The sequence below is a fragment of the Jaculus jaculus genome, chromosome 7 (genome assembly GCF_020740685.1).
Source record: "Jaculus jaculus isolate mJacJac1 chromosome 7, mJacJac1.mat.Y.cur, whole genome shotgun sequence".
Classification (NCBI taxonomy): Eukaryota; Metazoa; Chordata; class Mammalia; order Rodentia; family Dipodidae; genus Jaculus; species Jaculus jaculus.
This window is the reverse complement of record NC_059108.1, coordinates 37,702,648-37,717,474: the sequence shown is the minus strand read 5'-3', so window position 1 is coordinate 37,717,474 and position 14,827 is coordinate 37,702,648. Positions and strand designations below refer to the sequence as shown.

The 14,827-nt window shown below is 45.9% G+C and overlaps 1 protein-coding gene across 1 annotated transcript in view; it reads left to right on the top strand.

Annotated features, from left to right (window-relative positions):
- The window catches only part of LOC101610720, a 212,631-nt gene that overhangs the window by 15,160 nt on the left and 182,644 nt on the right, over window positions 1–14,827 (top strand). The window contains exons 6-9 of the mRNA XM_045155548.1: window positions 1,642–1,792; window positions 4,132–4,280; window positions 10,045–10,197; window positions 13,279–13,380. Coding sequence (XP_045011483.1) covers window positions 1,642–1,792; window positions 4,132–4,280; window positions 10,045–10,197; window positions 13,279–13,380 — 555 coding nt within the window. The remainder of the gene's footprint in view (window positions 1–1,641; window positions 1,793–4,131; window positions 4,281–10,044; window positions 10,198–13,278; window positions 13,381–14,827) is intronic.

The window sequence follows — 14,827 nt, the reverse complement described above, 5'->3', positions numbered from 1 at the left end:
GGTGGTGGGAGGGGATTATGATCATGGTATATTGTTGATATTTATGGAAGCTGTTTATAAAAAGGTTTTAGCTGGGCGAGGTGGTGCACACCTTTAATCCAAGAACTCGGGAGGCAGAGGTAGGAGGATCACCGTGAGTTCAAGGCCACCCTGAGACTACATAGTGAATTCCAGGTCAGCCTGGGCTATAGTGAAATCCTACCTCGAAAAACCAAAAGCATTAAAAACAAATTAAATAAAAAAGGTTTTAAAGATAGAAAAGAGCCAGGAGTGGTCATGCACACACACTTAATCCCATCACTAGGGAGGCAGAGGTAGGAGGATCATAGTGAGTTCCAGGCCAGCTTGAGGCTACACAATAAATTCCATGTCAGTTTGGGCTATAGTAAGAACTACGTTGAAAAGCAGACAAACAAACAAACAAAACAAAACAAAACAACAACAACAACAAAAAAGACTGCCTTGAAAAAATGCTTCTCCTGAACTATTTCAAATATACTCTAAGTTGCTATTTTCAACTTCTTCAGGATCTATGCTTTCCAATTTAGGGCTGCTTTTTCACTCAGCAATATTTAGTGAAGTTTAATATGTCTAAGTACTATAAGATAGGACAATGCATTTAGCTTTCTTTTTAAAAAAATTGTTTGTATTTATGAGAGAGAGAAAAGACACACACAGAGAGAGAACAGGAGCACCAGGGCCTCCAGCCCTGCAAATGAACTTCAGGCGCGTGCGCCACCTTGTGCATCTGGCTTACGTGGGTCCTAGGGGATTGAACCTGGGTCCTTTGGCTTTGCAGGCCAGTGCCTAAATCAGTAAGCCATTTCTCCAACCTGACAATGCATTTTTCTTTGCCAATTTGGCCTTCTAGTCTTAGGCCACACAGCAAGAAATTGGTCTGTGCTGAAAAGTCACTAGGTCCCGACTCATAGGAGGAAGGACAAGTAAATTTAAGCTGCAGTGTGATGGGATAAGAAAGAGGAGACGCGGGCTGGAGAGATGGCTTAGAGGTTAAGGCACCTGCCTGCAAAGCCAAAGGACCTAGGTTTGATTCCCCAGGACCCATGTAAGCCAGATGCATAGGATGGCGCATGCATCTGGAGTGTTTGCGACGGCTGAAGGTCCTGTCACTCCCATTCTCTATCTGCTTCTCTCTCGTTCTGTCAAATAAATAATTAAAAAAAAAAAAAAAGAGGAGACGGATCTGGGCATTGTGATGTCACTTACACTGCCACACCATGGAAGCTGAGGCAGGACAATCTTGGGCTCCATCATGAGTTCAAAGCCAGCATGGGACGTAAGGAGACCTTGCCTCCTCCCACAAGTAAGGAGACTATAAGGTAAATAGTTACATGGGAGAGGCTCTAAGCAGGTTAGAGGATCACAGAGGAATAACATGTCCAATTTCCAAAATCCTGACCATCGCCTGGATTCATCCCTTCCTCATGGCCAGCCAGCACCTGGCAGTATAGCCAGTGTGGTCAAAGAAGGATCTGGGGGCATCAGGGAACCATCACTGGGTGGTGGTGACCCATGTTCTGCCCAGCACCCTCCATCTCCTTCCCTCTTCATCCTAACAAAGCCTGCAACTTCTGTGTGAACAGGGTTGACCGTGGCCTCTTGGTTTGTACCTCTCTTTAGACCCTCCAGTATCTACCCTTCTCCAAAGGGCTGAGTTTAGCTGACAACCAAGTCCCTGAGTTTGGTCAGGAAGGTGAAGTCTGCGTCAGTGACATTAACCCTGATATCCAAGATTCTTCATCTCCCCATCCTATGGAGGCCAGCGTTTGGGGTAAGAAGTTTGTCCTTTCTTTAGAGTGGCATGGAGAAAGGGTTGTGATCTTGAGCATGGCCTATTTTGTCTTATATCTTCCTGAAGTTTTTCTGTGTAGCATAAAGTTTTCTTTATATTTTATATTTATTTATTTGAGGGAGGGAGAGAGAGAGAGAATGGGTGTATCAGGGCTTTCAGCCACTGCACATGAACTCCAGATACATGTGCCCCTTTGTGCATCTGGCCTATGTGGGTCCTGGAGAAATGAACCAGGATCCTTTGGCTTTGTAGGCACATGTCTTAAGCCATCTCTCCAGACCCCCCTTTTTAAATATATTTAATTTTAATTAATTAATTAATTTGAGGGAGACAGAGAGAGAGAGAGAGAGAGAGAGGGAGAGGGAGAATGAGATAAAGTTTTAATTTAATATTTCCTGAAGGGAAAAGTACCCTTAGACATTTTAAAAAATTTATTTATTTATTCATTTGACAGAGAGAGAGAGAGAGAGAGAGAGAGGGAGAATGGGTGTGCCAGGGCGTTCTGCTACTGCAAACGAACACACCAGATGCATGCACCACTTTGTGTATCTGGCTTTACATGGCACTGGGGAATTGAATCAGGGCCATCAGACTGCAAACAAGCCCCTTTAACTGTTGAGCCTTCTCCCTAGCACTCCTTAGACATTTTGATACCTGTGTTTATAACCTGCACATTTAGAGACAAGGATAAATGGACTTGAAGCCAGGTTCTAGGCCCATTTCTGTTCTAGCCTCATGTAGGCCTGCATCTCACCTCCTTGAGATGCAGTTTATTCACGTCCATGGTAATCCTTTCAGATTAAATGAGCCTTCAGGTTCTTTCCAGGTTAAATGTTACACAATTGTAAGAGACCTTCCCTGTCAAAATCAGTCTCTCTGTCCTTATCCTGTGTTACCACGACTGAGAAAGCTGATTAGGTTTCTGCTCTGAGTGCCCTTCTTGCTTGGGTGCTGTGTAGAAGGTCCCAAGAGTTCCACCCATGAAAGGAAGCCAACCTCAGTTCTGGGGACTGGAAATGCTCCTTCTTTTGTTTTTTAAAATTATTATATTTTAAATTTTATTGATTTTTATTTTGAGAGACAGATGGGGAAGGAGGGAGGGAGAGAGAATGGGCACACCAGGGCCTCCAACTGCTGCAAATGAACTCCAGATGCATGTGCCACCTTGTGCATCTGGCTTATGTGGATCCTGGAGAATTGAGCCTGAGTCTTTTGACTTTGCAGGCAAGTGCCTTAACCACTAAGCCATTTCTCCAGCCCTGAAAAAAATATTTGTTATTGTGAGCAGAGGGAGAGAGAGAGGGAAAGAGTGCAGAGGCACACCAGGGCCTCTTATGACTGCAAACAAACTAAGTGCAAGTACCACTTTGCGCATCTGGCTTTATGTGAGTCCTAGGGACTCAGACCTGAGTTGTCAGGCTTTGCAAGCAAGCGCCTTAACCACTGAGCAATCTCTCCAGCCCCTGAAACACTTTTTTTTTTTTGGTTTTGGTTTTTCAAGGTAGGGTTTTGCTCTAGACCAGGCTGGCACATTACTATGTAGTCTCAGGGTGGCCTCGAACTCACAGCGATCCTCCTACCTCTGCCTCCCGAGTGCTGGGATTAAAGGCGTGCACCACCATCCCTGGCTGGAAACACTTTTTGAAGAAGGGAAGCTGAGTGGGAGTTAGCTAGGCAAAAAGCAAGTGAGGGTCTGGCGAGATGGCTTAGCAAGGAAGGTACTTGTCTGCAAAGCCAAAGGACTTATGCTCAACTCTCCAGGTCCCACTAACCCAGACACACAGTGAAGCAAGCGGGCAAGGTCGCCCATGTGCAGAAGGGGGCGCACGTGTCTGGAGTTCCATTGCAGAGGCTGGAGGTCCAGGCACGCCAATTCTCTCTCTCACTCTCTCTCTTGCTCTCTCGCCTTAAACAACAACAACAACAAAAGACCAGTCTGCTGGGCTTGCCTCAAAAATAAAAAAAAAAAGCAAATGAAAGTTCTCACCTTCTTCTAATTAGTTGGTTAATTTATGATGCTGCAACTTGTGTCTCACAGGCCCATAGCAGGACCGCTCCCAGAGTGATCCCCCACAAGATCTGGGGGGCTTCCCCACAGGGTGTGACATGCTGAGGCGTCCTTGCTCCTTCCAGAGCAAACCCAGCTCCAAGAGCTTGTGACATAGACCTAGCTAGGCGTGACACAGTCTAACCTGCAGGGAGCCGAGGGGCTGTCCCTTAGCAGAGGGTCTACCTCCAGTGTTGACAGGGCCCTCTGCTGGCTCTCTCTGACTTGTGCTCGCTGGTCTTCATGCTCTGGATTTTGGATTGTTTTTCAGGGCCAGTGAGCGCTTCTGTCCTGCCCCAGCACACAACAGAGGCGGGAGAACTGAACCCGCAGCTGAGGCGCCTGCTCTCCTGTTTCCATGTTCCTTTCGACCTGCAGGAGCTGAGGGACTCAGCGAAGGAGATGGAACTTTTTTCTTTGGTATTCGAGGTTCTTACTACAAATATAGTATTTAAAAGGCAGCTCAAGCCGGGCATGGTGGCGTACACCGTTTATCCCAGAACTTGGGAGGCAGAGGTAGGAGGATCATCATGAATTCGAGGCCAGCCTGAGATGACATAGTGAATTCCAGGTCAGCCTGGGCTAGAGTGAGACCGTACCTCAAAAAAAAAAAAAAAAAAAAAAATTAAAATTAAATAAAATAGGTAAAAGGCAGCTCACAGAGTTTCTTTTATTGTTTTGTTTTGTTTTGAAAACTTACTTGAGAGAGACCGAGAAAGAGGCAGATACAGAGAATGGGTTTACGAGGGCCTCCAGCCACCACAAACTCCAGACGTATGCGCCACCTTGTGCATCTGGTTTACGTGGCTTCTGGAAAATCAAACCTGGGTCCTTAGGCTTTGCAGGCTCACGTCTTTAACTGCTAAGGCATCGCTCCAGCCCCCTCTTCTATTGATTTTTTTAAAATATTTTTTATTTATTTATTTGAGAGTGACAAACACAGAGAGAAGGACAGATAGAGGGAGAGAGAGAGAATGGGCGTGCCAGGGCTTCCAGCCTCTGCAAACGAACTCCAGACGCGTGCACCCCCTTGTGCATCTGGCTAACGTGGGACCTGGGGAACCGAGCCTCGAACCGGGGTCCTTAGGCTTCACAGGCAAGCGTTTAACCACTAAGCCATCTCTCCAGCCCTTCTATTGATTTTTGAGAATTGGTCTCAGGTAGCCTAGGCTGACCTCACACTTGCCATGTTGCCAAGGATGATTTTGAATTGCTGACCCTCCTGCCTCCACCTCCACAGTGCTGGGATTACAGGCAGGAGCCACCGCACCCAGCGCAGCGTTGCATGTTGATGCTGTCGGCTCTTGTTTCTAGAGTGCTAAGATGAAATAATAATGAGTGACATTCCCCTAGGGGTTAGGAAGCAATTACTTTCCATATGAGCAATGGGACCTTCCAATAGTGAAACTAGAGGGATTTTAGGGCTTATCTGTTGTGTAGAATTTTCAGGAAAAGGTAGGGTATGGTCTTTAGTAGATGGAATAGATGTACCCAAGATTTGGCAAACTTACATGGCAGAGTTGTCAAGTGTCTAGAACCCTCCACTTCTCAGGACAGGTACAAGTAAGTGTTCTTACTGACAAAATAGATCATATAGCCAGTCATGCGCTCTAAGCACTGAGGGTGAGTCATGTAGTCTTTTCTGCTGTGAGACTGGGCAACAGTTGCTTAAGAATGAAACATCATAGCAGGGTGTGGTGGCGCTTGCCTTTAATTCCAGCCTTTGGGTGGCAGAGGTAGGAGGATTGCTGTGAGTTTGAGGCCACTCTGAGACTACATAGTGAATTCCAGGTCAGCTATCAAAAATCAAAAGTTATGGGGCTAGAGAGATCGCTTAGTGGTTAAGGTGCATGCCTGTGTAGCCTAAGGACCCAGGTTCGATTCTCCAGGTCCCATGTAAGCCAGATGCACATGGTGGCGCATGTGTCTGGAGTTCATTTGCAGTGGATAGAGGCCCTGGTGCACCCAATCTCACTTTCCCTCTCTCCCTCTCTCTCTGTCTCTAAGAAATAAATAAAAATAACTCTTAAAAAAAAAAAAAGCTATGCTTGCTAGGTGTGGTGGTGCATGCCTTTGATGCCAGTACTTGGGAAGTCAAGGCAGGAGGGTCCTGATGAGTTTGAGGCCAGTCTGGGCTGCAGAGTGTGTTCCAGGTCTGCCTGGGCTAGAGAGAGACCCTGCCTCAAACAAGCAAACAACAAACAAACAAACAAAAGAAGCCATGCTAAAACTTGTCACAAGGGGAAATATCAGACCATGGGCAGAGAGCTCCTGATTAATATATAGTAACACTTTTGTTAGAACACATTTCAACAATAAAAATATTTTTCTAGCTCTAGCTGTATTTGCACAAGTGTATCTATTTACTAGATAAACAGCAGTCAGTTGACTGGCTCAAATAGGCAAAAATCGAATCAGAATGTGTTGAATGCTCTTCGCGTAGGAAGTGGCCACTTTCTCCTCCATCACCATGTGCTGACCTTGAAGTTGCACTTGGCTTTGTGTTTACTGGAGCGTCGTCTTCCCAGAATTTGCTCTTTTGTATATGACACGTGTTTTAAGTTCACTGTCATCACACTCCTCTAGCTTGTTTGACAGCTGGAATATTTAGCTTTTGTCTGCCTTCCTCCACTTTCCCTCCTCCTCCTCCTCACCTCCCCCCTTCTCCTCTCTTTTACCTGCTCTTCTCCTCTCCTCTCCTCTCCTCTCCTCTCCTCTCCTCTCCTCTCCTCTCCTCTCCTCTCCTCTCCTCTCCTCTCCTCTCCTCTCCTCTCTTCTCTTCTCTTCTCTGTTTCCTCTTCTTCCTCTTCTCTTCCTCCTCCTCTTCATTCTTCTAACCTCCTCATGCTCTTCCTCCCCCGATAGCGTCTTTTTGAGTAGCTCAGCCTGACCACAAACCCACTTTCTCAGCCTCCCAAGTTCTGCGATTACACATGCGCACCACCATGCCTGAAACTTTTGTCTTTCTTTTCATATAACCAGTGATAAACAAAAGGACATGATGAGGCTGGAGAGATGGCTCAGCCATTAAGGCACTTGCTTTCAAAGCCTAATGACCTGGGTTCGATTCCCTAGTACACATTATAAAGCCAGATGTACAAAGTGGTGCATGCATCTGGAGTTTGTTTGCAGCAGCTAGAGGCCCTAGTGTGTCCACCCGTTCTATCTCTCTCTCTCTGCTTTAAATAAATAAATAGAATATGTTTTAAAAGGACATGAGGCCATCTAAACCCTCCAGCAAAGCAGCCTTGTTCCTGAGAAATAGTGTGTACACTTTACATGATGCAAGTTCCACTCGTGATTGTCTTAAAACAGTGTTATGTGAAATGTTGACTGTCCTTAGTTATCGATCATTGTCCAGTGACTCTCTCTTTCTCGGTCTCTCTGTCTCTCTCTCTCTGTGTGTGTGTGTGCGCGCGTATGTATCATTTTTGCCCTCTGTTACTTTAATGCCCTGAGCAGGGTCAGCCAGCTACAGCTCCTAGCCTACCACCTGTTTTCCCAAAATAAAGCTACATCAGAGTACAGCTGTCTTAGCCCATCTGGACGAGTGTAACAAGATACCACACACTAGGCAGCTTATATATAATCAACAGAAACATATCCTACAGCTTTGGAGCTTGAGAGGCTTACCCACAAGGCAGGTGTGGTGCCTGGGGAGGGCTCTCTTTCTGGCTCACAGATGTTGCCTTTCTGCTATGTCCTTACCTAGTAGAAGGGGCAAAGGTCTCTCAGGGATTTCTTTTGCAAGGCAGTAGCCCTATACATGAGAACTAATCACTTACTCAAAGCCCCATCTCCTAGACCCATTACTCCAGGGGTAAGGATTTCAATGCATGAATTTTGTGGATGCACAAATGTTCAGGTCACAGCAACGCTTCATCCACTAACTACAGTGGCCGACCCGAGTTGCTGTAACGGGCGACCTTATGGTCTACAAAGACTCAAATGTTTCCTGTCTGGCCCTTTAAGGAGACATTTGCGGCCCAGCCCTGAGCCAACACTCTTCACTGTACTTCATGGTGGATGTTTCCCCAGGCCGCCCTGTGCAAGGTGTCAACCACTGGCCATGGGTAGCTACTGAGGGCTTGAAATGTGACTGGTGCAAGGGGAAAAATGAAAATTTTATGTTTATTTAATTAATTTGTAATTAAATATCGAGCAGCCACATGGGGTGAGAGTTAGAGCTCTGGGGAGCAGTGCCTCAGAGGTATCAGCTGTCCCTGGGAGAAGCCTTTGCTCTGAAACTCACAGACTTGCTCGGTCACTGCAGAAACCTTTGCTGAGGCATTGCTGTGTCCAGCCTGAGGGCAAGCTCCTTTTTATGCATGTGTTCTTGTGTGTGGGGGATAAAATGCACACATTCATTACCATTTTACTCGTGTTACATGTATAATTCAGTGGCACTAAGAATTTGCACACTGGGGCTGGGGAGATGGCTCACTGGTTAAAGACCCTTGTTTGTAAAGCCTGTTGGTCTGGGTTTGATTCCCCCAGTATGCAAGTAAAATCAGATGCAAAAAGTGCCAAGAGGTCCTGGCATACCAACTCTCTCTCAAGGAAGAAGGAAAGAAAGAAAGGAAGGAAGAAAGAAAGAAAGAAAGAAAGAAAGAAAGAAAGAAAGAAAGGAAGGAAGGCAGGAAGGAAGGAAGGAAGGAAGGAAGGAAGGAAGGAAGGAAGGTGGGAGAGGGAGGGAAGAAGGAAGGAAGGAAGGAAACTTTTGCACTGCTGTGAGTGTGACCATCCCGTGTAAGGACATCGTGATGCACCGGTGACTGTGCATTCATAGGGCTGCCACCACAGACCCAGAGAGCCTTGCCCACTCGAGAAGGAAAGAGCAAGTTCTGGTCATTTGGGCAGTAGGAAGCGATGTCATAGAAAGCACCGTAGCTTCTGTCTGAAGATGGCTTTTGAAAGGAATGGAGCTGGCGCCTTAAAAGGTTTGAACAGGCCCTGACATCAGAAATCCTCTCTGTAGCAATATCCTAGCCAGGCTTGTTGTGAGAGTGGGATTTCTTTAAACTTTAGATTTTTCAGTTTACCTGGTGGTCAGAAAAGGTGAATCCAGAGGTGGACAGTTAACCTCCCACTTATATTTAGAGTCCAGATCAGTGCATATAAAGAAATGTGTCAGCGCTGGAGAGATGGCTTAGTAGTTAAGGTGCTAGCCTGTGAAGCCTAAGGACCCAGGTTCAATTTCCCAGTATCCACCTAAGCCAGATAAACATGGTGGTGCATGGGTCTAGAGTTCATTTGCACTGGCCAAAGGCCCTGGCATGCCCATTCTCTCTCTCTCTATCTGCTTGTTCCTCTGACTGTCTCTCTCTCTCTCAAATACATAAATAAAGATAAAAATATTTTTTAAAAAGATGGCTGGAGGGATGGCTTAGTTAAGCCATGGTTAAGGCATTTGCCTGCAAAGCCAAAGGACCCAGGTTCTATTCCCTAGGACCCACATTAACCAGATGCACAAGGTGGAGCATGTGTCTGGAGTTTGCAGTGGCTGGAGGCCCTGGTGTGCCCATTCTCTCTCTCTCCATCTTTCTCTCTGTCAAATAAATAAATGAAGATTGAAAAAAATTAAAAAAGAAATGTGTCAATGTATTTCCAGTTTTAGAAACAATCATTCAGAATACGGAATGAATACACTTACAATAATGATCTGAGTGCATGTGTCCTGTTAATCACACACAGTCCTATTTTATGAGTTAGTTTGACCCCAGGGTTAATTTCAAAGACAATCAGTAGCGTTTTTTTTGCATGTGTATACGTATATGGTATGCATGCATGTGTGTGTATGTATGTGTATGCATGTGCTCATGAATACATGTATGTGCATGGAGGCCAGAGGACAAACTGGGATACTAGCCTTAGATGGGCTGTCTACCTCTTTTTGAGACAGAGGGTCTCACTGGCCTGAGGCTCACCAATTAGGCTAGGCTGGATGGCCAGCAAACTCCTGGGTCCTGTCTGTACCTTCCCAGTGCTGGGATTCCAAGCCCATGCTGCCCTGACTGGCATTTTACATAGGTACTGAGGTTTGAACTCAGGTCCTCATGCTTTCAAAGCCAGTACTTTACCAACTAAACTCTCTGTCTTAAAGGCCAAGCAGCTGCTTCTGAAATTGCCTACAGTGTGAGACTTTTCCTCTGGGATCCATTTCTCTCTTATCAATTCTGTTTAGGTTTTCCCCAAATTCCAGAGCATCTTCATGGAGCAGCAGAGAATGCAGACGTTTCCAGACTACGAGGCTGGGATAACTAAAGCGGAGAATTTGGGTTTGTCGGGACCTGCGATGGCTCTGAAAAAGACAGCTGACTGGATTCCTTTCATAAAGGTAAGCAGGCTGTGGGACAGTCATCTGTCAGGGATGTCAACTGTGTCATTACACTTCCCTCTAACCAGGCATGCTAGCAGCCCAGGTCTTTCTGGTCCCTGTTGTTCCCTCTTCTTAGTGACCTTAGCAAATTGGGTCCTCTAGGACCCAAGCGAGATGCCCACTGTCCTCAGGGAACCTGACCCTGTCCACAGGGGACCTCCAAGCTCTCTTTCTGCTTATCTCTGCGTTGAAGACAGCCAGGTGACCAGCCTGCTCTGGAACCCCATGTAGCCCAGGGTGACTTTGAACTGGTGGCGGTCCGTGTGCCTCAGGATCCCAAGTGCTGGAACTACCAGTGTGCACACCACACCAGAGCGCCTTTTCGTATGCTTGGCAAGAAAAAAAACAACAAAAATATCACTCAAAAGTGCAGTTGATTTGTGTAAAGCCAACATTTTAGGTTAAACCGTGATTGGGCACATGAACTGGATCAGGCGTGGCTGTGGTACTGAAGGCCTACAATTCACAAGCCATGCAGGCTAAATCTTGTGACATTAGTGTGATGCACTGTCAAATCTCACTATTCAAGTTAGTTGTGTTCTAGAAACAACTGGGGCCAATGGTTTTAGCAAATACCAAAGTACAGGGTTAGGTTCCTGAGATTGAATAGTTATGACATCAATCAATACAGACCATTGCCAAGCGTGGTGGCTCACACCTGTAACCCTAGCACTTAGGAGGCTGTGATAGGAGGCCATGAGTTCAAGACCAACATGGACTACAGAGTGAGTTTCAGACCAGCCTAAGCTACAGAGTAAGACCTTGTCTCAAAAAGAAAATAAACATGGGCTGGAGAGATGGCTTAGCAGTTAAGCGCTTGCCTGTGAAGCCTAAGAACCCCGGTTTGAGGCTCGGTTCCCCAGGTCCCACGTTAGCCAGATGCACAAGGGGGCGCACGCGTCTGGAGTTCGTTTGCAGAGGCTGGAAGCCCTGGCGCGCCCATTCTCTCTCTCTCCCTCTATCTGTCTTTCTCTCTGTGTCTGATGCTCTCAAATAAATAAATAATAAAAAAAAAGAAAAGAAACATACAAACAAATTAAAAAAAAATGAAGCCAAACCAAAACCCAGAACCTTGATTTACATGTGTTTCTGTTTATAATATATCATGGATTCATTAACATTGAGCTCATGGCTAGTGGCCCTTGAACTTGTGTGATGACACTTGTCTAACAGGTCTTTTCTGGAGGACATGTCACAGCTCTCTTGTGCTTAGGACCCCAGCCAACATTCTAGCACTCTGTTTAGGGAACATTTTAACAATGAAATAACCCACAAATAAATGATAAATGTGGCTATAAATAGTCCACAAAAGGGGCTAGTGAGATGGCTCAACAGTTAAAGGCACTTGCTTGCAAAACCTAATGGCCTGAGTTTGATTCCCCCGTACCCATGTAAAGCCAAATGCACAAAGTGGTATATGCCTCTGGGGTTCATTTGCAGAAGCAGGAGACCCTGGTGCACCCATTCTATCTCTGTCTTTGTCTGCTTTCAAATAAAACTATTTGAAAAATAGTACACATAAGGATCCTTATTTCTAGAATCCTTAAGGTAGGGTTAGGATTGCTGCCCTGTCCAGCCTTAGCTGGCCAAAGCCCACCGCCCCCGCCCCGTGCATGCTTATTACTCATCATGAAAGTCCTACCATGACTGACTGAACTTTAAATAACTCTTAGGGAGGGGCTGGAAAAGATGGCCTAGCAATTAAAGCCAAAGGGCCCAAGTTCGATTCCCCAGGACCCACGTAAGCCAAATAGACAAGGAGCATATGCGTCTGGAGTTCATTTGCAGTGGCTGGAGATCCTGGCACAACAATTCTCTCTCTCTTTCCCTCCCTCTTCCTTTCTCTCAAATAAATAAATAAATAAATATTTTTAAAAAATCTTAGGGAGTAGGCAAACCTGGAAATATGGAATCTGCAAATGATTGTGTTATAAAAAGGTCTTACATGATTGTTTTGTCCACTCAGTCTGCTTTGAGAAATACCAAAACAAAGCCGGAAGGATGGCTTAGCGGCTAAGGCATTTGCCTGCAAAGCCAAAGGACCTAGGTTTGATTCCCCAGGACCCACGTTAGCCAGATGCACTAGGGGTGCATGCATCTGGAGTTCGTTTGCAGTGGCTGGAGGCCCTGGCATGCCCATCCTCTCTCTCCCTCCCTCTTTCTCTGTCAAAAAAATAAATAAATAAATAAAAAGAATTTTAAAGAAATATCAAAACATTGGGTAGCTTCTGCGACAGACAGGTATTTCTCACATTTCTGGAGGCTGAGAGGGCCAAGGTTGTGGCATGTTGGCATGGTGGGGTTCTGGTGGGCAACTTCTAGGTGGCAGACTGCTGACTGGAAGGCTTTGCCTTCATGATTTAATCCCTCCCTAGAAGTCTCACCTCCTATAGTGACATACTGGTGGAGGTGGGTTTCAGTATATGAATTTTGGAGGGACACAAACATCCCAAGGACAGTCCCTTTCAACAGTGGACAAAGAGGAGAGAAATCCAAGGTTGTTCCTACATATGGGGGCTTGAGTTCAGGTTTGAGAATCCAGAAGTCTGTCTTAGATTTTACACTTGACCTCCAAACACAGATGTTAAACAGAAAGATGGACATAGTACTCTAGAGCTTAGAGCTGAGATGTAAATTTGAGAATAATCAGAATATTGGTGGAATTTATAGCCACAGAACTAAGCCTTGAAATCCAGCTTGTTAATGTGAAAAATGAAGTTTAAAATGTGAAGTCATAAGGAGTTGTGGGTGAACGTCTCTCTCCTGCCCATAAAGTGCGGTGCCCAGTGATAATGGTGTCAGGGTCACACAGTTTGGTCCAGGCGCCCTGATGCACGGCATAGGCCAGACACTCTGATGGGAACTGCTGGCTCCTTCCATACGTCTGTGATCCCATGCAGACCCGCCCAAGGCTTCGCACACCCCAGACCACCTTCCAGCAGCATCCCCAGAGCACAGTACTGAAGATCCCTAAACCTTCTTGCTTGTGCCTCCCATTTGGTGATGCCGGAGTTTTCTATGGACATGTCTGTCCTCTAGATCAAGCCAAAATGTGATCCTTGGCAAAAGAAGATGTTAGCCAAACTGAAAGAACGGAAGAGAATGGATACACTATTGCAGTTTCAAGCAAAGTTTTTGAAGGTAAGAAATAACCATATTCTCTTGTTGATAAGATTATGTCCAAAAAACCATCCCTCTAAAATGGAATGTTTAATAAAATATTTATTTATAGCCAGGCATGGTGACACATGTCCTTAATCCCAGCACTTGGGAGGCAGAGGTAGGAGGATTGCCTCGAGTTCAAGGCTACCCTGAGACTACATCATGAATTCCAGGTTAGCCTGGGCTAGAGTGAGACCCTACCTCGAAAAACAAAAAAAAAAATTTTTGTTTATTGACTTATTTTATGAGAGTATGGGCATGCCAGGGCCTTCTGCTGCTGCTGCAAATGAACTCCACATGTGTGTGCCACTTTGTGCATCTGGCTTTATGTGGACACGGGGTCATCAAACCCTGGTTGTCAGGCTTTATAAGCAAGCACCTTTAACTGCTGAACCATGTCTCCATCCCCCCACCCCCAACCCCAGTGGAATTTGTTTTCCCTTTAAAAAAAAAATGTTGGAGGACTGGAGAGATGGCTTAGCGGTTAAGCACTTGCCTGTGAAGCCTAAGGACCCCGGTTCGAGGCTCAATTCCCCAGGACCCACGTTAGCCAGATGCACAAGGGGCCGCACGTGTCTGTAGTTTGTTAGCAGTGGCTGGAAGCACTGGCATGCCCATTCTCTCTCTATCTCTATCTGCCTCTTTCTCTCTCTGTCACTCTCAAATAAATAAATAAAATAAACAAAAAAATTTAAAAAATGTTGGCATGGGTCTACAAAGACTTTGTTTGGAACTTTCTAATATCCAACTAAAAATCTCACTACCTTTAATAGAGAAGAAAAACTGGCAAAAGGCTAGGCTAGGGAAGTGGCTCTGTGGATTGGTGTGAGGTTTGGATTCCCAGAACCTACATTAGTGCCTGATGGATATGGTGGCTGCAGTCTGTAATCCTAGTGCTCTTAATCTCAGGAGGTGCAGACAGGGGATCCCGGGACAGGCCTGCTAGATAGATGAGCGGAATTAGTGAGCTCTGGTTCCCATCAGCAAGCAGGAGACACTGTCTCAGCAAATAAAGTGGAGAGCAGTTGCAGAAGATGCCCAGTGTCAACCTCTGACCGCACGTCAACACCCACACTTGAGAGCTTGGAGGTTCTAACAGAGGAGGGTAGCTACTTGTATACCCTTGATGGAAGACCTGTCCTCCTTTATTGGGCATCTTCTAGGGGGGCACACATAAGTGGTGAGGGAGGAAAGGGACACCCACCTAGCCATCCAGATCAGCCGAATCAACCCTGGTGATCAATGGGGTGACAGATGCTACAGTGAGATCATCTTCCCATCCTCCCCCCCATCGCACGTGAATGCACACATGAGCACACATGTACCCACATGCATATGAGCACAACACACACACATGCATGCACACCACAAACATACAAATAACAAAACAGTTGTCAGAAAAGCTAAAACTAAGTCCCAGTTCTTA